General features: G+C 41.5%; 1 protein-coding gene across 1 annotated transcript; it reads right to left on the bottom strand.

Moving 5' to 3' along the window:
- Nucleotides 1-27,594, bottom strand: GPNMB (glycoprotein nmb). The gene is made up of 11 exons (XM_079150277.1): nt 27,401-27,594; nt 20,461-20,613; nt 19,540-19,683; nt 17,791-17,964; nt 14,803-14,961; nt 14,216-14,527; nt 8,386-8,484; nt 7,072-7,174; nt 5,284-5,492; nt 1,469-1,562; nt 1-1,032 (listed from the first exon to the last, which is right to left on the bottom strand). The coding sequence occupies exons 1-11, from the start codon at nt 27,468-27,470 to the stop codon at nt 879-881; spliced, it is 1,671 nt and encodes a 556-aa protein (XP_079006403.1). The 5' UTR covers nt 27,471-27,594; the 3' UTR covers nt 1-878.
- Nucleotides 27,595-27,794: the final 200 nt, after the last annotated feature.

The following is a 27,794-nucleotide window of genomic DNA, read 5'->3' as shown; positions in this document are numbered from 1 at the left end:
GCTTTGTCTCTTCCCACAATTTATTTTTCAGGAAAGAGAAAAACAATGTCATGTCTAACATATGACAGATGATTTCAGTTACAAATGGAGATCAAATCCTCACTGATTACGTATCCACATCATTTAAACAGAGAAACTAGTAGGAAAGCTAGGGATTGCCTTTAGAAAACTATAACATGATTCCAAATATGTGCACTGAAATTTATATATATGTGTATACATGTACATATACGGTATATATATAATATACACATATATATGTATATATATAATTTCTCTGAGTACAGGGTCATATCTGGCATACAGAAAGCACTAAATAAATGTCCATGGGATAAATGAATGAATACCATTCCTTCTTTCAGCTGGGCAAGGCAGATTGTCATCAAAATATAGTACTCACACCTATTTATTAGGTTACTATTTTTTTCTGAGTATAACAAGCATGTACATCATATGAAGGTCTTGGATTTCATTCTTCTGTCAGGATCTCATGCATATTCAACAAAATGGAATTCAGTTAGTTTGAAACCTGATCTTCAGACAAGGACTACAGTGGTGTTATGCATATACCTAAACGGAGAGCTATAAAGTGCCCAGGCTCTCCTTCCAGTTAACCTGGGTCAGAGTCTAATGAATAGTCTATTCTACAAATCACCTAAGACATTATATGTGAATCCTAGCAAATAATAAAAGGAAGCGCTGCTAAGTCGTTTTACCATTTCTCTAAAATATCATGAAACTTATAAAAAATCCACCCCCCCATCACGATATATTTTTTACAATAATCTTTAGGAAAAAAGAGTTAATCGTCATCCACTCCTGTGCAGCTTACACAGATGGCACTGGGTGGGCTCTCGGTCAGAGATTAGACTGAAGATCTAAAGGGTTCCTGGTTGGTTCTTGAGCAGTGGGTCCTTCTCCTGGTTTCCCCGGAAGAACCCTTCCTTTGTGTGGTGGAGGAAGACACGCAGGCCTCTGCCTTTGACCATGTTCCCAGGGCGATTTTCTATTGGTTTGTATTCCTTGTGTTTTCTGAAAACAACGTGTTGGACAGTGGTTAAATACAGATTGTTAGCTGAAATACATTACTTTCTATAATCTTTTCCTTGTCAGGTACAAAAAGGCTAATTTAATTTAATGTTTGGCTTATAATACGATTGATATCTTATGAAAATAGTTAATTTCTCTTCATGCGAGAAATGTGCCTGTCTACTATGATTTGAGATTATGTGTTAAACATTACATAAATGTAACATTATGAACATCTGGTAGCACTTTTAGGATTAAAACAAAACCACAGCAAAATTAACAGGTCAATTTGGTATTCATGGTTCAGTGCAAGGTTTTTTCTCATACACAAAATGTTTAAAAGGAAAAAGTAAAGGAAATGGCACATTTGTGCAGAAGTGTGCCATTTACTTTTGACAATATAACATAGAGATTTAAAGTATTAGAACCCAAAACTTACTTGTACACCAAGATGGCGGCCACAGCGACAAATATGGCCAGGCAGCCAACAGAGATCAGGGCACCACTTGCTGTTCTTAAAGGGGAGGCTGTGTCTTAAACAGAAGCAGGACCACATTAGTTACATCTTTCACTTAGAGGACATGCTACTTGTAATGCCATTAAATAAATGAGGAAGGGAGCTATCACAGAAGATATATGGCTCCCTTTGGGCTTTTGGTAATCTTTTCCATTAAATAATACATAGTCTTCGGGTCAGCTTATCTTCCATTTAGAGAATGAGTTAGCATGTCTGGAACACTGTGTTAAGGGCTCAGAGGGAACGATGTCATGGCCTGGGGACACCTACTCAGGTCTCTGTTGAGCCGGCAGCACCCAGCTGGTGAAGGGCTCAGGTGATCTACTGTTCCTGCCTCTGACCTCATCTCTCACTATCTACCCTCAGGCTGTGTTCAAAATCCTGGGAGTTGACTTTATTCTCGACACCCTTTAAAACCTCCATGTCCCATGTCAGGACATGGCTTATCTCAAGTTCCCTCATACAGACTGCCTCCCAGGTGAGCTGAAGCTACTCCGCTTGACCTCTTCCTGAGCACTGTGCTGCCATTATTTCTTTACATATATTTCTTTTCTAACATGTGACCTAAAGGCATCAACCAGGCCATGCTCCTAACCTGCCTGCAGCTGCCCCAGTACACAGAATACAACCAGACCCTGATGGTGGACTGTGAGGTTTGACAGGGACCCTTGTGATTCGGGTCCCTCTCAGAGGAGGCCCCTAACCCAGAGGGTGCCCCTGGGTAGGCAGGACATCTTCTCACCTCCAGATTTAGAGAATCCCCCTCTGCCTTCCCTTCCCTCCTCCATGCTCATCACTCTCCATTGCCTGACTTGGCTTTATTTTCTTCACAATACCCTCTTGATTATTTGTTTGACTGTCTTTGATAAGGAAAAGGCTACTGGCCTGAGGCTGTTCAAGTATTCTGAGTGCCCACTTAACAAAAGGAAGCTCAGAGGGTAAGCCAAATCACAGAAACCTCATTTAGGAGAATGTAACCAACTGCCCCGTTGTAGTCAATCACAGGCCCCTCTAAAGAACTGCAGGTGATTTTTCTGCTCAGCTTCCTGGTTGGCCTATGAAAGCTCACTGCTGGGCCCCGGATGTGAGTCAGTACTAGGGTACTTGCCTAGCTTGCGGGAGACCCTGAGTTCAATCTCCAGCACTGCAAAAAAGCTCACTGTTTACTGGGGGGGCCACTGTGCCTGCCTGTAATTCCAGCAAATCAGGAGATTGGGGCAGAGGCCCAGCCTCAACAACTTAGCCTCAAATAAAAAGTAAAAAGGACTGGGGATGTGGCTCATGGTAAAGCCCCCCTGGATTCAATATCCAATGCTTAATAATAATAAGCCCCAGTGCCAAAAACCCCAAACCCTCAGTGGTGGAGTTCTCTCAGCGTTTTCTGGTTCCAAGTGTTGCTCGATTCTGTGCTTAAATAAATGGTTAAATGTCATGTCTAAATTTTTTGTTTTGTAACATTTTTCACGGCTAAGAAAATCAGGGACCTTTTTTGGTCTTGCTCCTGTATCTAGAATTTTATCTCGTGCAGAGAACTGTGCTGGTTCTGAAGTAATGCTTAATAATTATTTGCTGAAATAATTGCAGGTGCCCTATGAATGTTCATTGGATCAATCAATAAAAATAATTTTGGCCAAAAGTCCATGAATTCGCTTTTTAACCATGATTTATTTCTGATAATATGATTCTGAAATTCTAATTATCAAGTTGTAATATCCACTGGATTAAATTTTTTTCTCCTGAACTTCCTTTGTTTATTTTCTTTTAGTGCTGGGGATAAAGCCCAGAGCTTCACACATGCTAGGTATCACCTGTCCCCTTTACTCTGCTTTTGAAAATGGCTCAAGTCACAACTAGGGTGATCTCTCATTACAAGAGTAATTAAAGGAAAACTAATATCTAAACATACAATCCACATAAGAGAGCAGCAGTCTGCCAGCGCTGAGGAAGCCTAGTAGATCGAGAGGTAGTTCTGATTCTAGAGGTAGTTCTAAGATGCTTGGAGCTGTGGCAGCCCTAGAGGGACACCCTCAGGAGCTCCCAGAGGTGACTGCATTGAAAGTCCAGTCACTCAGATGCAGAGGTTCTGGCTGCTTCAGTTCTGTCCTGGCCCTTCCCAACTCTTTACCCAGATTCCAACCCTCCTACCCTGCAGGAAGCAGGACAACCTTGTATCTTTGTTCTTTGTTCAATCTGCACCTTGGATCTCACTAACAATAATTCATACCAACTACCAATAAATGTCTGCATAACATTTTGGTCAAAAATGAACCACGGATACAGTGGTGGTCCCATGAAACTCCAATGGAGCTGAAAATTTCTGTCACCAAGTGACATTGTAGGTATCATAATGTCATAGTGCAAAGTATTACTCACAATCCGTGGTGATGCTGGTGCAGACAAGGCTGCTGTCTGGCCAGCTGTATAAACGTTTAGCACACATGATTATATACAGCACATAATATTTGATAATGATAATGACAATAATTATGCTACTAGTTTATATATGTCTACATTATGCTTTCTGTTGTTATTTTAGAGTGTATGCCTTCTACTTAAAAAAAAGTTTACCACGGATCAGTATGTCCTGTATGCTGACAGCGCCTCATTCGTCTGTTTTAGCCACATCGCTTGATGGTATCAAGAGGTCGCATGGAGGGATTGACTGCTGCCACCTAGGTCTGTGTGAGTGCATTGCCGGATGTTCCCACAATGATGAAATTGCCCAACAGTGAATTTCTCAAAACGTGTCCCTTTCATCAAGAGACACATGGCTATTTATGTATGATTTCTTAGACTTTTCTTTCAGTGGGGTTAAAGCTGCCCTTTCTATGATTAATGAATGAAGATGTAAGTACATTTTAACTTATCCAAAGGAGATGCAATGAACTAGTCATTAGATTGTACCTGACCCTACTCAAATTAAGGAGTAAAATTACTGCACCGTGTACACATTACTCTTTCCCTTCCATTCCCCCAGATCGTACTTCTTCTAAGACATAAAGAAGTCAGACAACAAAGTCAGCTCCAACTGATACTCAGTGAGGGCCACCAGGTAGGGCACGAGTTTGGGCACTGGGGGAAGTAGATGCCACCAGTAAATGCAAATGTCTAATGTAATTCTTTAGTCTAATTTGTTGACATTTTACCTCTTTAAGAATGAAGAGGGCCAAGAGTAGTTTTTCTAGCAAACATCTGAAGAGCAGGCAAGTTGGTGTGTTACTGTCAGTGTAATGCTTGGTAGACTTGGGGAAGGGAAAGAAAGGACACGTGGCAAGTCAGGAGGGAATCGGGGGTCCACCAGGTTTCTTGTTCTCTTGGCTTCATTTCTGTGCCCAGGTTGACCCTCCTAGAAACATGACCTCAGCCTTTGTTATCATTTCACTGGAAAACATTGTGACTTTTTGATCCTAGCCTTTATATTTTCCTCTCCACATGCAAATCTATTCAAGCGTACAGTGATCATATTCTGTTATTACTCATCCGTGGTCACAGCTGATTTTTTTCATCAAAAGGCTTTTCTTTGGCCACTGTTTCATAGTCTCTCTTTCTCTCATCACTTCCCTAAGTAGCTCTGTGGTTGGATTTTAATGCCAGTTCTCAAACCCTTATTAACCAGAGCTCAATAAATTTTGCACTGAAACAAAATTAAACATTGGCAGCAAAGCCCCCGATGGCTTTACTATTGGACACTTTACTTACAGCGTGAAACACTCCTAGCACCATTAAATACACCTCACCTTTGCCAGGGATGGAGATTAGGGTGCTTGTGAGGGCCAGACTTGTGTCATCACCCAGAGTGAAGTTTACACAGTATGTCCCAGACCGACTGAAGGCTCTTCTCACAGTCAGCAGGCAGGTCTCCTCCGCGTCTACAGGGCTGCAGACCACGTTCTGGACAATCTGGCAGGTGGGGTCAGAAATGACAGTGCAGACCTCTGTGGGGATGCTGTGATGTGGGAGGTGTGGGGGAGGATACACAGATCACAGAGGGTGGAGAGAGGAATATGATGTCAGTTTGTTATAGGGGAAAAAATCATTATGTTTCCACAAAGTTGAACTCCACCAAGTTCTTACCCAAATCGTATGATGTTGAATTGTCATGCCTGATTTACTCTTGAATAAACCTGGGGATGAGCTACCATTTCCTCTGCATTTTCCGGAAAGTGAGGTTCAGAGGACAGAGGAGGAAGAGATGATATCTCCCAAGGCCAGGGACTGTGGAAAATGTGTGAAACCCCATCCATTCCCTCTGCATTCTGGCTCCCCAGAAAGTCTGAAGATGCCCATGGCCCAAGTGTTAGGCAAAGATATTTCGATGTCAGAGTGGGCCCTGTCTTGATCCAGTAACACGCTATGCAGGATTTGCTATGTGCAAGGTGCCGGGTTTAGATACATGACGTGATCTTGCTTGTCCCTCTGGATGGGCTCATGAAGAAAGTAATATTATCCCAGTGTAACAGGTGAGGGGAAATAACTAGGCCAAGGTCACACAGACAGCTCATTCTGCTCATCTCCCCAAGCCAGAGACCGTCTTAGTTATATTCCTTCCTTTCAAATGAGGTCCCATCTTTATACTATTCCATTCTCTTGATTACTTTATATATTGAAACACACCCATATTTTAAAATAATTTATACTCGTGTATATTAGTTGATTTATCAATATATATTTAATTGATATACTTATCTATTTATTTACAGTTAGCTTATTGTATATAGTCATGGCTAAATCATAGGAAATTAAATTGTTAGAAAAAGCTTTGTAAATTATATGGAGAGAATTATCACATGACAGTTCCACATTGGTTTCTGCTCACTCAGAGGGGCCCCAGAGAGCTGAAGGTCACCTCTGAGCCAGACCTCTGGCCTGTGAGTCAGCTCTGCCAGGTGCCAGCCATGGATCTGTGGTGATCTCTGTGATCACTGTGTGCCTCATACATCTCCCGTCAAACAGGGAGACTGGGGATTGTTGTGAGGATTCAATAAGGGAAGAAGATGTAAGGCACTGAGAGCATGAATAGTGTTCAATTAGTTGTCATAATTATTATTCAACTACTATAAAAATATGGGTGTGTTTCAATAATTCAACTGTTGCATTATTATTCAACAGTTAAAGGTAATGAGCATTTCTCTGTTCTCAACAAACTAAGTATGTGCTTAAGAGCACCTTCTATGGCCCTTTTAAGTCCTTCCTCATCTGGGTTTCTAATAAATAAGAATTTATTTATTTATTTATTTTTCAGTACTGGGGATTGAATAATCCAGGGGTATTCCCCATCTTTTTAAATATATATATGAATTTTTAAAAAAATTTTGAAACAGGGTATTGCTAAATTGTCCAGGCTGGCCTTGAACTTGTGATACTTCTGCCTCAGTCTTCTAAATCGCTGAGATTATAGGCGTGTGACACTGTGCCCAACAATAAATAGTAGTTTAAATTAACTTGGAATTATTGGTGGTCCAGACCTTTGCTCAGACCCAGGGTCTTTGTTCTGACCCATTCTTCCAATAGAGACATATACTTACGTCCCTCTGCAGGTCACTACAAAGTCCATCAGGGAGTTGTCAGGTTTTGGCTTGGGCATCGGGGCACCTGCTATTTGGATGATGTTAACCTCTAGGATTCCCTCTAGAAAAACAACCACCACAGGAAAACACATCAAAATACAAAACCAAAGCAAAACCAAACCACCCTGCTGTAGACTGTTGGTGTCCCCTCAACTTCTTATGTTGAAATCCTAATCAAGGAGGAGGTCTTAGGAGGCAAGGCCTTAGGTAGGTGATGGGATTAGTGCCCTTATAGAGAAACCTCAGAGAGTTCCTTTGCCCCTTCTGCCATATGAGGAAACAAGAAGATGGCCTCCATGAAGTGGGCCTTCACCAGACACCAAATCTGCCAGTGCTTTGATCTTGGACTTCCAGCTTCCAGAACTGTGAGAAATACATAAGCCACCCAGTGTATGGTACTCTACTATAGAAGCCTGAATGGACTAAGGAACACTCCTTAGCAAATGAGAAGGAAGGAAGGAAGGAAGATAGGGAGGGAGGGAGGGAGGAAGGGAGGGAGGAAGGAAGGAAGGAAGGAAGGAAAGAAAAAATAGAGACAGTCTTCTTGCCAATAGAAACACATCAGATCTGGGCATCTACCCTCACAGTTTTGGATGCATGTCCATGAAGCATTTCCAAAGTCACAATGAACTGTTCTTCTGTCCAATCTAGATTCTTATTTCTAGAACCTATTAGAAAGCACAACCTCTCTGAGTATATGTTTCAGATAAAGGTGACCCCTGGTCCTGTGACCCCTGCGCTGATGCAGCCCTAAGTCAGGGTGAGGCCAGTTCCTCCCAAGCAGAGGTGGCTTAGCCCAGGATGCACAGGCTGGGCTTTGGTCTCTACCTGTCTACTTTGCTGGATGCCTTGGAAGCAGTGTCCAAGGTGCACAGCCATGTGTGGTGGCCTATTTAAACCCCTTTTTTCACCTAAGAAGGGTGACATTGTGAAAAGTAGCTAGGGGAAGAGAGTGGGAGCTGTGGAAACTCCATCCTTCACTCTCCCCTATTCATTCAGATTACTGGGATGCACACGTGAGGTTCAGATACAGGGCAACTCCTTGGGACGTGGGCTTCACAGAGAGCTCACTTCCACAGAATGTCTAAAGAAGGCTGAGGAGGGCAGGAGGGAATCTGGAAACTAGGAGAGCATTTGCTCATGTACCGGTGGCATTACCTTGGACAGAGTGGGCTGTCCCTAATCCCCACCTCTACCCGTTCTAGAGCCATCAAAGCAAATGGGTGAGCTCAGTAGGCTCTGAAATCCTTCCCCACTGGACTTCAGTCTTACCTACAATGGTGAGGGTGGCTTTAAAGTGGCCGTATCTGTTAATCTGGCAGTTTTCATCAGGAATCTTGCTCATCTCCAGGGAGTTGTCACCAGCAGGCACTGGAGTGTTTGAATAATAAGATTTTAAAGCAGTTGCTAAGAAAGTAACAGATGTACATGATATAACCAAAATTAAAATATTTATCTATCTGCTATTTTGAAAAAAAAAATCAAGAATTCCATACTTAAATGATGCAGAAATTTGAACTAAATGTGTAAAGATTCGTACAGCTGTGAGGGCTATAAGGCATTATAATTGTTAAATTATGTAAATAAATATAATCCTCACACCCCTTTTTTGGTAGTGCTGGGGTTGGAACCCCAAATTCTTGCCTATGCCAGGCAAGCCCTCTATCACTGAATTATACCCCCATCCCCAACATAATCCCAGATCTTGTTTAAACACAGAAAGCAAATGAAAAGTTGAGGCCATGTTAAAATGTGTGATCACACAGAATCATGGTGAAATGAAGCAGGCCATGATAGATGAAGTCATATTTAAATTTTTGGAGGCAGGCTCCAAAATTCTGGGCTCAAATTCCAGCTCCCCTCACTTTTAGTTGTTCGAGACCATACTCACATAGATTAACTTACCTTTGCCTATATCTGCTCATCTGTAAAACAGGAGTAATAATTACGGGCCTCCCAGGGTCAAACCATGAAACTTAAATGAGATAAGGTATATAAAACCTGCTTCTCATATGGCTGCCCCACAGGAAGTACTTAAATATCAGTTTCCTAGTTCGAATAATATGGAACAAGGTACTTTTCTCTCTGTTTGGATGGCTCACAGGTCCAAAGGATACATTCCAAGAATCGTACTGTGATGAACATCATGGGAAGGAAAACAGGAGCAAATATAAGACATGAGTAAGTGTTGAGTGTAATTAGAGCAAGGACTCTAATGCCCTAAGAGTTACAGTTTAAAAGGTGCTGCTGCTCCTTCAACAAGATGAAGACTAGAAAGGAAATATGATATGAATATATATCCCTAATGTATGTATGTATGTGTTTATTTATTTATGGTGCTGGGCCTTGAACCCCTGAGCCACATCCCCAGCCCTTCTCTTTAGTTTCAACAGGCATTGAAATTCATGGGCCTTGGGGAAGGGCATCAAAACTTCCTAAGAGATCCTTGTCTAGTAAGGATGAAGCCGGTTGGGAGATTTCTTCAGGGCTTCTGCGACTGCAGGTGACATGACCTGTGACTCTCCCATGCCTGGAAGGGATGTCTCAGAGCTGTTCTCAGAACATTTCCAGAAACTAGTACTCCATGACAGGTTGGGAAACGCTGCTTAGCAGATCTCAGAAAGGTCCTGACTCTGTAGTAGTTTATCAGGACAGGCTGTCACTGGCTCTTGGGAATGTCCCTTGAGTTTCACAGTGTTCATTTGGAAGTGACTACAGGATAGTCAGTCTCTCCTAAGATTAGACTGCTGCGCTTTGCAGAAATAGATTCGTTTGTGCAGGACATTAAGATCACTAGTTCTTCCCCAGAAAACTATAGAATTCTTTCTTTTGAAGTTCTTGACTGGTAGAATTTAGAGCCTAGAACCATGACCTGTCATATTTTAAAACAAAACTTCTAAAAAAAGCTCAAATAATAAAATTCAGTAATGCGACCTTAGGTAGAATGTTTATAAAATGCATATGGAGTTTTGTAGATAATCTATCTATAAAATCAAGGTATGATTAAAGGGCTAATGGAAAGAAATAAATACTTTAAAAGATGGAAAAGAAGGCAAACTATCCTTAATTTAGTAGTTTTGTCCCTGTTGCCCACAGAATGGTGGAATGGGTGGGAAAGGTCTTGTTTCTTTATGTAAGTAGAAAGTCTTACATGATATAAATATATATCAGGATATGTGTTATGGTATATATCCTGATACATACATACATATATATATATATATATATCCTAATACATAGATCATACACATGGTAAGACTGATCAGCATCAGTCTTACAAGTTTTTTTTTTTTTTTTTCCAGATTTTTCACAAAAGTCAGGTGCAGTGGTGCACACCTCTAATCCCAGCAGCTCAGGAGGCTGAGGCAGGAGAATTGTGAGTTCAAAGCCAGCCTCAGCAATTTATCAAGGCCCTGTCACAATATAAAATATAGAAAAGGGCTGGGGATGTGGCTTTGTGGTTAAACATCCCTGGGTTCAATCCCTAGTACCAAAAAAAAAAAAAAAAAAAAAAAAAAAGTCTGAAAAATGAACAATAGCACTATCAGCTAAGGAAAGAGCATTCTGTGACCCATCTCTCCCGTGATTTGATAAGTTAACTTCATCACCTCTTCAATTCTGCAACTACCTCAGGCCTATGGCTGTACTTGGTTTCTGTTTTTGGTTGTTCTTTATTATGAAGCCTCTTGCTAAAGCAGGGAGTACATCATTTTTGGCCAGATAATAATACATAGTTGGAATTGTTCTCTAAAGAAGATTCCATTTAATCATTTATTTATTTGTGGTGTTTGGGATTGAATACAAAGACTTACGCATGTTAGACCTGTACCACTATCACTGAGCTATACCCCAAATCCTAGAAGAAAAGACCCCTTTTAAAAGCCATGGACTGACTCCTATTATCACCCAACCAGTTTCATCCTTACATGTCAGGAAGCTAGACTAGGGACTCTTAGGAAGATTTGATGACCTTCCCCAAGACCCATCCATTTTAATATCTGTTAGTTAGCCCCATTCTTCCCTCCCCGCACAACTTCAAGGCATTTTTGGGGTTGATTAAACACCTATAGATAAAAACCAATCAGGCAGCTTCCCTTCATAATAAAACTTAACTAACTTATAAGGTTTACCAGTTTCTGTCTTATGGTCTGACTTAGGAAAAATGATAGCAGAATTTCACACCTGTTCTCCTTATTTGTAAGGAAGACCATCAGTACTCACGGATAAACAAATTGGTTCTCCTACAGAAATGCTGGGATGAAAGTTGGATGTGGTGGGAGGTTGATGCAGCAGAATTGCGAGTGTAAAGGCAGCCTCAGTGATTCAGCAAGGCCTTAAGCAACTCAGGGAAACCCTGTCTCTAAGTAAATATGTATGGGGGAGGGGAGGGCTTGGCGTGGCTCAGTGGTTTATCGCTCCTGGGTTCAATCCCTGGTTAAAAAAAAAAACTATATATCTAAAGTAGTTCAGCACAGTTGTATTTGTAATTGTAATTAGGATTAACCTAATCACTCATCAAAAAGAGAACAAACCGCCAAAGGTCAAATGTTTTCTCTGATAAGTGGATGCTGATATATAAGGGGGGAGAGGGGGTAAGGGAAAAATGGAGGAATGTTGGATTGTGCAGAGGGAAATGAGGGGAGGGGAGGGGGCAGGGGGAGGAAAGATGGTGGAATGAGACAGACATCATTACCCTATGTACATGTATGATTCCACGAATGGTGTGACTCTACATTGTGTACAACTAGAGAAATGAAAAGTTGTACCCCATTTGTGTACAATGAATCAAAATGCATTCTGGTGTCATGTATAACTAGTTAGAAAAGACAATTTTAAAAAAACAGGAACAATGGGCCAGGTCCCCCACCCCTGAAAAAAGTCATACTGGCTGCCCTAAAACATTGGCCATAATGTCTAAAGTAATTTATCTGTAATAAATCTTTCTTTTGCAAATCTCAAATATAAGAGAGAGAGAGAGAGAGAGAGAGAGAGAGAGAGAGAGAGAGAGAGAACGAACAATAGTATCTACATCCTGTGGAACACTATGTAGTCATTGAATAAAGTGAGATAGATTTACATTTGCTGATAATGGAAAGATATCTATGAAGTTGTCCATTTAAAAAAAAACCAAACTGTATAAATATATATATATTCATCATATTTATAGCTTGCTTATCTATCATGAATCCACTTACATAAAAACCAAAATAATAAACCTACATGTATATATAAAGTATGTTTGTAAATGCTTAGAAAAAGATCTGGAAAGAAACAGTCCCTGGATGCATTGACACACACCAGTAATTCCAGCGACTTGGGAGGCTGAGGCAGGAGGATGGCAAGTTTGAGGGACCCTGTCTCTAAACAAAAAATAATAAAGGACTGGGAATGTAGCTCAGTGGTAGAGCACCTCTCAGTTCAATCCCTGGTAAGGCAAACAAACAAAAAAAGCCAAACCAAACCAAACCAAAAAGCCCCACTTCCAACATCAACAGAGTTAATGTGAATAGGGACTTTTACTTTTTACTCTAGACTTCTTTGTCATTTGTTTGATTTTAACTATAGAACATACATTAATTTTGTAATGTAAAACATTTTAAAAAACAATCAAATTCAGTATTAATACCATATAGTGTCTTGACTTATGTATATTTGGCAGTGGGAATTGAACTGAGGGCCTCATGCATGCTAGGCAGGTGCTCTACCACTGAGCTACAACCCCAGCCTTAGATGGTTTTGATTTAACAAGATATCACTTTATTACTTACACTTGAACCGTTTGTTATTTATAATCAACAGGTGTTTTGGTGCAAACACGGACAGGAAGCACAGGCAGGCATCAGTGTTCCTGGGGGTTTGGTCATGGCGCCCTCTTGTGACCACTGAGAGAATGTCAGCTTGGGTGCTAAGATGAACAAACAAGCCCAGCGGGGAAGGTGATGGTGGGGAAGGGTGGTGATGGCCACGGGCGGTAGGGAACGAGTGGAAGCCAGTGCTCTCCACAGTGGACTCTGAAGAACTTCTTGAATGTCTTCACAGACTATTAATGTTTGATTAACCTGCCTTATATCCAGAGCAATTGTAATGACTGCAGTGGCTCAGGCTTGCTAGTCCAGAAACCCCTCAAGCATCATTCTTCCTTAAGCCATTTGGAAGTTGCTTTCAAGTACAGTGATGTTTTCATGGGACACTGGATAAGGTGGATGGGGTAGGGGAAGAGAACAGGTGTGGGATCAGAACTATGGGAGGGGGCAGAAGGAAAATGGAGGAGGCCCAAATTTTAAGAGTGTCTTCTCAAAGCTGTGGAAAATGAGAGGTAAACAAAAATGTGGCAGGCACTTAGCCAGGGACAGTGCCAGTTAGGAGAGTCAAGGAGCCGAGTATACGCCATCAAGTTCGACCTGCAAAGTGACTTTCAACACATTTTCCTTTCTTCCTTGCTCTTTTAGATGGTGATAATTTGGATTAAAAAATCCAACAGGTACAAAGTGGAATCGTTGCAGTCTCTACACAACTCTTTCAAAAGGCATTTGTTTATTTTTATGGTGCTGATGGTTGAATCCAGGGTCTTGCTCATGCATGGCAAGCACTCCACCACTGAACTGCCCCAGCCCCTTAACTTAAGCAGGGATTTAACGGTATAACCCTGGGTTTGATTCCCAGCACCACACATATGGTATGTGTGTGTGTGTGTATGACATAGATGAATATTTTTTAGCCATTAAAGAATGTCTCTCCAGAGTAGGAAAGATAGTAGAATGAAGCAGACATACTTTTCTATGTTCATACACAACCAGCGGAACTCCTCATCATGTATAACTGCAAGAATGGGATCCTAATTAGAATAAGTTATACTCCATGTATGTATAATATGTCAAAGTACACTCTACTGTCATATATAGCTAAAAGTAACAAATAAAGACAATGTTAGGTCTGCGATTGTGGCTCAGTGGTGGAGTGCTTGGCTAGTATGCATGAGGCACACTGGGCTCGATCCTCAGCACCACATACAAAACTAAATAAAGTTTAAAAAAAAAAGCTGAAAATCCTTAAAAAATTTAAAAAAAAAATCTCCCTCTAAGATCACCCATAAGATGCTTACCTAAAGAAGAGGTTGGTCTTGGAGGTCTGGGTGAAGGTGGAGGGCAAGGTCCTGGCACAGTCGCCTGCACAGTGAGGTTAAGGTTGAAGGTTCCGTTGAGCACATACGTGTGATTCAGAGTGTGATTATTGGAAACAAACAAGCCAGTGTTATCCCCAAAGTTCCACTTGTAGTTAATGGCAGACTTATTGAGGAAGTGACTGGGATCGTGAATGAGGACATCAAACTTAATGGGAAGGTCTCTGAGGAAGGTTTCGTCTGATGAATTTCGGTCATTTCTCTGGGACATGGTCACAAATACAGGAATCTGATCTGCAGGAAACATCACAAAGAAGAAGGGATACACCAGGCTTTATCTCAAGTGGAGGACCACAGCAAGGCTTTTCAAAGATTAAGAAATTAAAATTAGGGGTAACTTGGCATCATGCTGCCTTTTTTAGAGTTTTCCCACATTATTCTGGAAAACAGATGGGATACAACATAATTAAGCTTGAATCATAACCTAACCCAGAACACTTGGTGTTCTTTCTTAACCCCCAAATGTCAGTAAAACCAAAAGCCCCATTCTCAGAATCCAGACCACGCACCTGTTACCACGTACACATCTTTAACCTGTGCAATGGGAATGTATGTCCTGCCATGTCTTCTGTAGACAGTCACTTCCATGACTTGGGTGCCAACTGTCATGTTGGTTGTGTTTATAGAAACTCTCACTGAACATCGGCCCAATTTCTGGAAGTACTGACCTACAAGAGGATGGAAGTTCTTAGTTATCAGCAACATCACACGATCACTGTAGAAGGTGATTCTGAAAGACCAGTGATTGCCATTTAGAGATTGCCCTGAGGAGGGAAGATCGGGCCGGAAGAGAGAGCTGCTCAGGAAGGAAGCTAGTGCTCCTTTCCGTGTAAGGCTTTACGGAGCACACCCACAGCTGCATACTCGGAACTGGGTGTAGCTGGTTAAAATGCGAACAGCTATTTAGTGGGATAATACCGTCAGCCCTTAGTTTACCAGTAAATACTTTATATAAGTGAGGTGATTTGGCACTTGACATACACATTTTTTTCCCTAGAGAAAATGCATTTACTGTCACAGTGAGGTGTCCAGGGGAGTTAAAAAGTTATCTATCCAAAAATTGAACTCCATTTGGTGACAATATGACAACTATATTGTTAAGTTGATGTTTTTAAAAAAAGGGGGACAGAAATCCTCCACTTTCTGATAATACTTGTATCACTATCACTATATAAAAATCAAGTAAGTGATGAGAGAAAGATGTAGAGAGAAGCAGGAATGGAGGTTCCGTACACTACATTTCCAGGGCACTTTGAATTATTCCTTTTCTTTCTTCAGCCTCCCTAAAACTAAGTGCCATTGGCAGGTGAAAGCCATTCCTTTCCTTCAGAGTTCAAGGACTTTTCTCATTGGATCCTGGTGTCCGGCACAGACCTGGCATTGACGAGGTGTTGTAAGATGGATAGTTGTGATAAAATGTGTGAGAAAAACCCACCGGGCTCCTGAGGGGGTGTGGTTTAGAATACCCCTTCTCCTTGAGAGGGAGGGGCAGTTCTGCTGGAGGTTGTGCAGAAAGCGGGGTTTCTTGGGGGAATAGTTTTACAAGTGGAAAATGTCAGCCCCAGCCCTGAGAGATGTGACCAAGCTTAGTTGAAGAGACGATCACTAAACTCGAAGACCTCAGTAGAGGATGGAAATTCAAGGGAGTCTCATTAGAAAAACAGCAATGTCTAGGTTGAAGCCTGATTCTTGTTTTTTTGAAGCCTGATTTTAAGTAAAGACATTGTTAAGTAAAGACTGGTTAAGTTAAAGGAACTTAACCTTAATCAGGCTCAAGGGTGTCAGGAGTGGTGTTGAACCTAAGTGACTCCATGTAAACAGTCAGAACTCTGTTGTGGGAGTGACGGGGTCAAGGAAATCATGTTTGGTGAGTTGACTGACAGGACCAAGATGGCATTTAAAAAAAAAAAAGTCAGCTTTAAAGCCATTGATGGGCATAATATTTGACATTCTGTACTTTGTTCAATAAGTATGTTTTTTTTTTTTTTTTGATGTATAAACAAGTTCCTTGAAGAAAAAGGAGCATTCCCTAATTTATGAGGAAAGATGAAACATTTAGTGATGTGGAAGCTGTTTGAAATAGTTTACAAACACTCACCTGGTAAGCTTTTTTTTTTTTTTTATGGTACTGGGGATCAAACCCAGGATCTTGCACATGCTAACAGCACTCTACCACTGAGTTACATCATCAGTCCTCTGGTGACATTTTAAATTAAAAAATTTGGCAGTCTTGCTAATAATAACCTAAATTTGCTTCTCCTAGACTATTCACTTCTCCATAAATAAAGCAAAGTGAACACCATTTATGGTTTTCAAAAAGAGGGTAGGCTATGTCAAGGAAGAACAGTAATCGGATTATATTATTTCTACATAATGGAATGTTATGCAGTCATTCAGATAATATAAATAGAAATTTTTAATGATAATAGCTCATGATAGCTCATGATAGTAAGCAAAAACAGGTATACATTCTGATCTTGGGACATAGAGGGCTGGGGATGTGGCTCAGTGGTTAAGTGCCCCCTGGGTTCAATCCCTGGTACAAAAAAACAAAACAAAACAAAACAAAAGACATATTAATATTGCCAGGGTCCTATGGAGCATGGCTGTAATCCCAGGAGGCTGAGGCAGGAAGATTGCAAGTTCAAGGCCAACCTTTGCAATTTAGCAAGACCCTGTCTCAAAATACAATAAAAAAGAGCTGGGGATGTAGCTCAAGGCTTGCCTTGCATGTGCAAGACCCTAGGTTCAATTCTAGGTACAACAAACAGAAAGGAAATATTAGTATTGAAAACACCATCATGTTAAGTGCATGATGTGTATTTTTCTTTTGTGCTTTTCTGCATTTCCCAAATTTTCCTCACAAGCATACATTTCTTTAATTCTTCAAAATACATTTGAGAACATTAAAGATTAAAGAATAAGTAGACAAATGCCCATCCATGTGCCATCCACATGAATAAATGTTAGTATGTTTTTTTCATCTTACTATTTTAGACTAAACAGTTGAGTGACTTGTTTTGAAAAAAGAGACTGGATCTATTTTTTCTTCTTTTCTTACTTTAACTCTTTGGTGTCCTGGAGATTTGGCAAGGTCAACCAGGATTTTATTTTTCCTCTCTTACTGTCTATCCAAACTAAGGAGATTAAGAGAGTGACTGCTGTTTAAGTTTTGTTGTTATAATTAATTTCAATTTTAATATAAGAAAAGAGAAGATTAAAGTTTTCTTGTTATTATTAATACTATTATTATTTTCAGTACTGGGAATTCATCCTAGGGTGTGGGGGTGGTGGCTACCACTGAGCTACATCTCCAGTGTTTTTTTATTTTTATTTTGAGACAAGGTCTCACTAAATTGCTGAGACTGGCCTCAAAATTACAATCCTCCTGCCTCAGCCTCCCAAGTCACTGGGATTACAGACATGTGCCCCACACCTAGTGTGAAGGTTAAAAGGTTTTTAAAAGGCAAAGAAGAGGCTAAGAGTAAAATTCCAACCAAGTGTGTGAAAGACGTAGACAAAATTCCATTTCTTCCATCCGTGGTGGTGAGGGAAAGGCTTCCCATCAGGAAACACGTTGTGCTGGCTTTGGCCAGTGCCACTTTCCCAGTCACTGTCCTCTGATGAGGTCGTCCAGTTGTAAACATACGGGTCAGGAGACAAGCCAGAATCTTAACAGAGAAAGAAACAAGCCACAATTGTCATCTGAGTTCCCAATAGCCAATGCTCATCTCTGAGTTAAATATTTTATTACATTTTCTCTCCCCTCCCCTCTGTCCTGGGTGTTGAATCCAGGGGCACTGAGCTACATCCCAGCCCTTTTTATTTTTTGTTTTGAGACAATAAATTAATCTCTATATCTATACCTATGTGGATATAAATATAAACTTACAGAGAAAAGCAAATACAGCAAAAATTTTAGATCGTTGACGGTAGGTGGAGACTATCTGGATGCTTTCAACCTCTCTGCATGTTTGGTAATTTCCATTTTAAACAAGCAATGTTCAATACATTTTCATCTAGAACAGTCCCTTTGCTCTCTTTCATTTGTCACTGATAATTTTGAAAAGTCCTTTTCTTTGCTGTTCTGGGGATGATACTCAGTACTCAGAGTCTCATGCATGCTAGGCAAATTCTCTACCACTCAGCTACATTCCCAACCCTTGAAAAGCCTTTTTATTTATTAATATATTAGTTGTTATTGCTTTTCATATTTAAATTTTCCTAAACATGGCCAATGGAAGCTCCTTGAGAGGGCTCCTAGTTCCTTTTGACATAACCTGCTTGGTCTGTGAGCTCTCTTGTTTTCTGAAACAATATGTGTCTCAGAATCATCTAGTACTTTCTTCCCTTACTCCTGGTCATTTCTGCAAAGATCTCTAGTTTTTTTTTTTTTTAGTGATGCTGGATAGTTATAAGCATTTTCATAAGGATTATTTCCCATAAAAGTGCTCAGAGGACTAGATCGTCATTAGAGAACTTCATAAGAATCAGCTTTTTTAAAAAAGAAGAAACATAAGAAAACACTACAAGGTATTACTTAACACATTAAATATTAAGTCATTTCCATACAGAATTCAATGTTTTCCCCATGGGGAAGGGTAAAAAATAATAAGGCATGAACCCATCAACAGTTTAATAAAAGTTCTAAATCATAAAATCAGATTATAAGGCATTGAAAAGCTTTAGCACTGATTGAAGAATATCAGTAATTAGCTGTTTTTTTTTCTTTTTAGAATGTACAATTTTGAAAAGATAGTTTTCCTTGATGTGTCTGTGCTCTTTAACATGTACAAAGAGCTTATCTCTCGAAGAGCCAAATATATACATTTTAGTCACACAGCATTTGCTTGAGAAATACTGATCAGCGGAAAGTAAAGTTATCAGCAAACGTCTGTCAAATTGGCAATTTTGATTGCCGAAAAAGTTCCAAGCAATAAAAGCAAAATCTGAAAATCAACGAGGTATTCTCTGTCCATTCAACTGGACGCTAAGAAAAAGTGGCGGGGGCAGCGTAGTTTTAAAGAAAGTTCCAAGGAGCATAGCCACCGGCAGGCTGAAGTTGGTTTGGCTGCTGTTGATCTGATGAAGGGGCCAGGCAGGAGCACACTGTCCCTCCAGTCATCCAGTTCAAGGAGGAGGGGAACAGGGACAGGAGCGGCAGCTTTGCCCTTTCAGAAGCACCTGTGAGCAGTCAGGTTTAGACATGGGTCTTGGGTAGTTTAGGAGAACTACTGCCTTCTTACCATTTCTGCAGTTCTTCTCATAGACGATGTTGCCATTGGCATCTTCCTTTTGGCATCTGGGGAACACCAGGTTCACTGCGAACGTCATGTTTGAGCCCACGAGTGCTGGAGAGTCACTGGTCAGGACCACCTGCACACGGCCTCCTAGAGCAAAAGAAATGGAGCTCACCAATCCAGATCTCTTCTTTCATTAATGAACATTTAAAGTAAAGTTTAATCAATGAATAAGGACCAGAGGATCCATCTATCTATTTGGACTTTTTAAAATTTTTGAGATGGGGTCCTGCTATGTTGCCCAGGATGGCCTCAAACTTGCAATCCTCCTGCCTCAGCCTCCCGAATAGCTGGGATTACAAGTGTGTGTCTCCTGGCTCCATATGTCTCTTTATGATATGTTAAATTTATTTTCTGGATTCCTTACTTTAGCTTTCAGAGTACAACATTCTAGAACAAAACAAAACAAAAATCAGACTAGTTAAAGAATTTTCTAACCACAGAATATTTACTTACGAGGATAAAAATATCTGCTCAGTGGGACTGAAGAGACAAATGTTAAAAGTTCATATTTTTTTCATCTTGATACCCAATGACCGAAGGACTTGTTATTTATCTATGTAGAAAGATACTGGCTTTCTGATGAACCACACTTTTGAGATGATGAAGTCACATTGGCTAAGCTAAACCTGCTTACTCTCCAAAACATTCTGAGTGTTGTAAACTTGGAAATTTCTAAGATTAGAAAGCAGCCTAGGAAGTGAAACTGTTGGGATAAAGGAAAGATCGTCAAATCCGGGTGCCATGAACTTAGAAGCTACAGCCCTGTCACTCACAGAAACATGAACCGTGTGACCTAAAAGGCTCTCTATCTACAAGACTCGCCGAAGGCAGGAATTTCAGTTGCTGGGGTTTTACGTGGCTTACCTTTCCAGGAGTTTTTCCACCTTGCATCTCCCCTCTTCCACATGGGATAGAGTCTTTCATTCCAGTCATTTTCATCGGAAGACCAGCCATTTAATTGGCTGTGTTCTCGCAGATAGCCAGGGTATCTTTCATTGCCCAGCACATCATGAAATCCTATGTGGACATTTGAAAAACAAATTATTTTGTCTATTCCATTTCTCATGTAGTCCTTATGTAACAATGGCTAAAGAAGATCTCATTTCATACTGTTGGAAAGCACATCCATAATATATCCAACATGCCAAGTAAATAGAGGGTGCTTTTTAAAAAATAAGTTTACTGGAAATAACTTGCATACAGCATTTGGAACCTATCTCTTTTATGTACTTTAAATGAATCAAAAACTGTTTTGAAAGCCAGTATTTCTTGGCCATCTCTTGGCTTCTTATAGCTTCTGAACATTTGGATTTGGTACAATATGCTTAGGAAACTCTGATGCCAGTGTTCTCCAGACCAGTTTTTGCATCTTTTTCCAGTCTGAACGACACTCTTGGCTAAGGAAAGTTAGACTCAAGAATGCCTCCAGGATTCCAAGAGACGCATACTAGCGCTGGAGATCATGCTGTGAAACAATTTTTTTATAGCCCAGAATATAATCTGTCTTGGTGAATGTTCCATATGCACTTGTATAATTATATTTGGGGCTGGGGATATAGCTCAGTGGCGGGGTGCTTTCTTAGCATACGCAAGGCCTTGCATTTGATTCCCCGCACCACACACATAATACATAAAAGTAACTTATGTTAAGCTAATTGATAATGTTTTTCAAATTATTTTCTTATTGATTTTTATCTCCTTGTTATTTCAATTACTGAGAGAAGAATGGTCAATTTGCTTCTTTCTCCTAGTTCTGTCAGTTTTTGCTTTATGTATTTTGAAGCTCTGTTGTTAGGTATGTATGCATTTAGAAGTGTTTAGTATTCTTGATGAACTGATCTTTTTCTCATTAGAAATTAATTCTTTACCCTAGTAATAGTCTTTGTTCTGAAGAATATTTTGATGTTAATGCTTAGTGTTTAACTGATGTATGCTTTCTTTTCTTTTTAACCTATGTGCATTTTCGTTTGAAATGGGTTTCTTGTAGACATCATACAGTTAGCTCAATTATTGTAAATCTAGTCTGAAAAATCTTGACCTTATATTTGAAGTGTTTATATAATTTATATTTAATGTAATTATAAATACTGTGCAATTTAAGTCTATTTGTCTTCTAGTTGTCCCATCTGTTATTTTTTTCCTTTTTTCATTCTCTTCTACTTTTTAGGATTTTATTTATATTCCATTTTATCTCTACTACTGGCTTATTAGCTATATCTCTTTGTCTTATTTTGTTTTGAGTGATTACCCTGCAGTTTATAATACTATAATTATTTTAAAATTCTTTTTTTTTTTTTTTTTTTTTTTGCAGTGCTGAGGATTTGAACTCAGGGCCTTGTGCTTGCAAGGCAAACACTCTACCAACCAAGCCATATCCCCAGCCCTTAAAATTCTTTCTATTCTCCAGTTGATGTCTTCCTTGCCTGACAACTCTGGTGATCATGTGGTATCTACTTTGAAGATTGTGGCAGGTTGGTTGATCGGCTACCCAGCAGCCATTTCCTGCTCACACTCCTATTTTTCCCTCACTAGCAGAGGCTCTGCTACAACAAATCAAAATTTCAGACACTTTCCCAGCATTCCTTACAGTTTGGGCAGAAGAAGATGATTAAATCCTCTGCAATGAAAGCAAAGAGGAAATCTATTGAGAGCTTCTAGGAAAAAGTTCCCTCTTTTATAAAAAGAGACATGAGAGAATGAACTCCATATATTTCCTTTCAGAATTGATTTTGGAGATGGCAGTGATGCCTGGAGCTCTGACAGCCATTTTGAACTATGAGGACACAAATCTAAGGAAATAATCATCAAGTCAAGAGTGTCAGAGTGGAAAGCAGAAAAGCACCAGAGTCCTGCCTAACAATATTGAACTGTTGCTCTGGTCCTGTCCACCTACGAACTGATTGCAGAAGATAAGTGTCTTACTTAGCCTCATCCGTATTCATGGCCAAATGCCAATTAGCTGCAACCTTTAGTCAGTCCCTAATCATAGACTTCTAAAAAATATTCTCTCATCAATTAATACAGTCCTGTGCCTTGACCTGGCCTCAAACTCTTGGAGGCCCAAAACTCTGTCTTTTTTTCTTAAGCCCTGGAAAAGGTCTATCACCTTTTCCAGGTGTGGTATTTAGTGGGTGCTCAGAGAAGCCATATTGAAGGTCTGCTGCTACTGACCTCTAATCTTTCCTTTTTTTTTTTTTTTTTTTTGATGATGCTGGGGATTGAACCCAGGGGTGCTCTCCTACTGAGCTACATCCCCAGTTATTTTTATTTTTTCTTTAAGACAGGGCTTTCCAAGTTGATGAGGTTGGTTTCAAACTTCCCATCTTCCTGCCTCCTGAGTTGCTGGGATTACAGGCATGTGTCACTGTGTCTGGCTCTTTTGTTCTTCTTAACCAGCAGGAGGAAGAAACATCTTGTTGTCGCCTCTTAACAGGAAGGCAGCTGGAGTGAGGAAGGACATTGAACTAGGGGTCATGGCACGTAGGTTCTAGCCTTGGTTCTGCTACTAAACAGGCTGTCTGATCTCAGGCCACTTGTTTTCTCTGGGCCTTCAAATCAGACAAAACCCAAATGGGCTGTGATTATTCTTATTTGGAAACAGATACTGAGTGAGGACAGGAAATTCATGTTTATCAATAAATGTTTATAATGGGAGATTCACTTTTGAGTCACAAGGAATGAACTAAGACTTGTTAGCTCAAACTTTTTCCCTTTACAGATGAATAAAGTCAGGCCTAGAGACTGATATGATTCACCTAGGGCCATCTTTAATGTAGTGAAATGAAGATTCACATCTTTTCATCCTCAGGATGAGTTCTTTCTATTTCAAAGAGTCTTCTTCTTCCTCAGATCCTGAGAGAAACCTAGGGTTTCCAGAAATATAATCAAAACACAGATTTCTCCTCTGATTTTCAATGTTAGAAGTCAAGGAAAAATATAAACATAAAAGAAGAGTGTCAAGGTATGGACACATAGGTCAGTGGAAATGAATAGGGGGCCCAGAAATAGGCCTGCCCGAGTATGGCCGACTGATTTTTGACAAAGATTTAGAAATTATCCAGTGGAAAAAGGATGGACTTTTCAACAAAAGGTGCTGGGAGAAAAAGTAATAAGCAGAGACGAAAATCTTCAGGATTCAGGGCTAGACCAGAATTCGGACTTGATACTAAAGGTGTAAACCATAAAAGGAAATACTGATACATTGGGCCTTATTAAAACAAAACGTTTTTGCTCTGTCAAAGTCTATGTAAGAGGATAAAAAGAACAGCTACAGACTAGGAGAAATTATTTGCATACCACATTTCCAACAAAGGAGTAGTAGCCCATATATAAAAAATGCTCAAAATTTGACATGGAATAAAACAACCAATTCAATTAGAAAATGACTAAAAGACATGAATGGATACATCAACAAAGAATATATACAGATGACAAGTATTCACACGGCAAGATATCCAACATCATTAGTCAGGAGGGAAATGCCCATTAAAACCACAATGAAATATCCCTGTAGATCTATCAGTCTGACCAAAATAAAGAGTAATGTGGCTGAAGAGGTGGGGCCACTCATCCACTGCTGGTGGCGATAGAAAACGGTAGAGCTGCTCTGTCTTGAAGTCTTGTAAAACTCACCACTCAGCTGCTGTACAACCAATCGACTGGACTTTGACAGGCATCCCAGGGAAATGGAACTTGGGTTCATAACAAAGTCTGTATGTGAAAAGTCACAGCAGCTTTACTCAGAGTAGCCTCAAGTGCAATAACCCAAATGTCCTTCAGTGGGTGAATGGTTCAGCAAGCTCTGGTACCTACAGACCACGGGATACTACTCAACAGGAAAAAGGAACAAACTTTTTTTTTTTGGTAGCAGGGATTGAACCCGGGGGTGCTTAACCTCTGAACCACATTCCCGGCCCCTTTTGTATTTTATTTAGAGACAGGTTCTTCCCGAGTTGCTTAGGGCCTTGCTAAGCTGCTGAGGCTGGCTTCGAACCTGCAATCCTCCTGCCTCAGCCTCCCTATCTGCTGGGATGATAGGCCTGGGCCATCGTGCCCAGCTAGGAACAAACTATGGATGCAGCAACTTCAATAAATTTTCAGGGAACTATATTGAGTTAAAGAAGAGCCAGCGCCAAAAGGTTACATACAGTATGATTCTATTTGTGTGCATTCCAGAAATAAACAAATTATAAAAATGGAGAATGGATTTGTGATTGCCAGGGCCTGGAAAGGGGTGGAGGGGGGGAGTGGATTTGGCTATAAAAGGGCACGAGGATACGTGTGGTGATGAATGGTTCTGTATATTGACTGATGTCAATACTTCCGTTGTGATCCCAGGATTCACTTTCTCTCACTATTGGAGCAAACTGGGTGAAGGGTACAATGAGATCTAGTATTTCTTAGAATTGCACGTGAATTTACAGTTACTTCGAAAGGAAAGGTTGGATCTGAAAATAAGATAAACGAACCGGATGCACGCTCTAACAGGAAGCAAAGAGTGTGTGTGGCGAAGACACCGGCAGAAGGTGCACTGGAGCGGCACTGCGCGCCGGGCTGGGCTGGGCTTCCCCTCCATACTTCCCACTCCCTACTCTGACCACACGCAGAGAGCGGGTGTCTGGGGCTGCTTTTTACCTACTCTGTCAACAACTTCTCTGCATTTTTAAAAAGGCAGATTGCAAAGAACAGATTTGTGATTGTCAGGGCTATGATTGCAAAATGGCAAAGAGTCCCTGGTGTTTGACACGCTGCTAAATGCTATCGACCCTTATTTATTTGGGCTGATATATTTAGTCTAGGGCATGATGAACCCAGGAATGTCTGGGTTTGTAACACAGCCCAAATTCATCCTCTGCTTAATCTGTTTTATTACGCACAGCTGGAATCGGGGCAGGGGCTCCCGCTGACCTGTCTGTGCCCACATCTCCATCTCCCAGGACTGCAGATTCCCAGGGAGTCTGTCCTGGAAGGTCCACTGAGGGCGGGATGCAGGTCTGCGGGGGAGAAGAGTGTCCACCCTGTGTGTCTCCTAGTCAAGCACCTTTTGTTAGATCTGATCTTACAAGAACTCTATCACCAGTTTGGAAAAAGGAAATGAAAACTCAGTGAAGCTAAGTCACTCTCGGCTCAGCCCCACTGGCAGCGCACCCAAGTCTGTTCTCGAAGCCCTGGCAGGAAGGACAGCGGTTGAGATGGCTGACTTCCTTCCCCTTCCTCCTACCAGCTGTGTGGCCTGGGGCGAATTCCTTGCCCTCTCTGTGGTCTCTCTCCTCCTCTAGGAAGCGGGACAAACATAACCTCAGTTTCCCGGCGCTCTTCCGAGGCGCCAAACACCTGGTTAGTGTCGCCTGGCCCCAGCCGGCCGAGATCCTTGTGTTTGAACTCCCTGGTCAAAAGCGAGGCAGAGATTCCCTCCCGGACGCCCCGGGTCCCCGCCTCCGCCTCTGGCGCCGCTTCCCTCCCCTTCTCTCCGTACTCCGCGCGGGGTTGCAGATGCTCCCCTTCTTCTCTGGATCCCACACACCCAGCCCGGGACCCAACTCTGCCTGGACAACCTCAAAAGAAAGGACATTGCCCTCCTGCCACGGGGAGCAGAGAAATGAGGGTGTGCACAGGCGCTCTGGGCAGGGTGTCCAGGATCCGCCCCTCAGCAGGAAAGAGCACCTGTGTGCAGGCGGAGGACGGTGCTGCAGGGAGGTGGTCGTGGGCATCCCTCAAGTGACACAAACCAAGCAGCCAGCATAGTGACTACACACAGGGGGCACCAGGCAGGTGCCGCTTCTGGGGTTGCCCTCTGCTCAACCCCTCCATCCTTTGGAGACTCCGGTGGAGCTGTCTGGAGGAACCGGACCCCTAGAATGTCACTCCTCTATTGGAGCAGGGTGGAGTGGACCTTCTGAGTGAGGCGTGGTTCACTTTCATTCTTTGCACGCTTGCTCTTTCCGGAGGAACAAGGCCACTCATTCATTGTACTAAACAAGTGGGCACACTACCTCAGGTGGTTCCCAGCCCTGGCCGAGGTGCAAGAGAGGTTTCTAAGTGAAGATATGCTGACTCCTAAAGACGCTGATTTCATTGTGTGGCATCAGCATTGTTATAATCGCCCAGTCTTGCTGGCTCGGTGGAGCACACCTGTGATCCCAGTTAGTAGGGAGGGGGAGGCAGGAGAATCTCAAGTTTGAGGCCAGTTCCAGCAATTTAGCAAGACTGTCTCAAAATAAAAATAAGAAGGACTGGATTTATAGCTCCATGGTAAAGGGCTCCTGGGTTCAATCCCCAGTACCACACACACAGGCACACACACTGCCCCCATCTCTAAAGCATAACTAGGGTAGAGAAGCAGATGTCAGCCCCTCTCTCAGTAACCTCACTGTAGGGGCAGCAAGCTCCTGCAGGTGTGCAGAGAAAGTTCAGCAAAGTTTCTGGGATGGGGCGTGAGAGAGCCTGTCTCCAGATTTGGGTCCCCATTTCATCTAAGGGGTGTTGAATGAAAGCCAGATTAAGTTTCATTGGCAGGGTTACTTTATTCTAGGGACAGGGACCATCCTCCCTCCTCCAACCATTGTCTGACAACAGCACAGATGGAATTGGCCATGGAAAAAGAGCTGCGTGAGGCTGCGTGGTTTTCTCTTCCACGCCGTTGGAGGATGCAGTAGTTTCAACATTTCTGATGGTTTGCCAAAGAAATGGATGAATCCGTGAATACTTCCTGGGGAGCTTCAGTCCTGCTCAGCTCAGAAGATGTTATTACCCACCACTTAGCCAACAGTCAGAGGAGGGGTTAAAGAGAAACAGAATTACTCACGTTTGGCCGCATCAAGTGGCAGTCTTGCAGCCAGAAACACAAATCCCAGGACACAGTAGAGACATTCCATGTTGAATTCTCATAGGCCCAGGCAATCAGGATTTAACTTTGAACTCCTCTGGCCCCATCCGCGGAGAGCAGAGTGTTCTTCTGGGCTCTGCTGTGCCCCACTCTTTATTAAATGAAATACAGGGCCTCGGGGCAGATCATGTGATGGTATTAAGCAGCATTGCCTGATCTGTTCTCTTGAATTCAACCTCTTACAGCTCATGTGCTTGTGACTCACTCACCCTAGGCATCTATTTATTCACTATTTGGATGGGCCCGATTTGGATTTTGTGATTCCAAATTTATTAGTTTTAGGGGAACTTCTTATCCTAGGACCCTATTTTAA

The sequence above is a fragment of the Sciurus vulgaris genome, assembly GCF_902686455.1.
Source record: "Sciurus vulgaris genome assembly, chromosome: 8".
In the NCBI taxonomy this organism is placed as follows: Eukaryota; Metazoa; Chordata; class Mammalia; order Rodentia; family Sciuridae; genus Sciurus; species Sciurus vulgaris.
The sequence above is the reverse complement of the archived record's forward strand: the minus strand, read 5'-3'. Positions and strand labels throughout refer to the sequence as shown.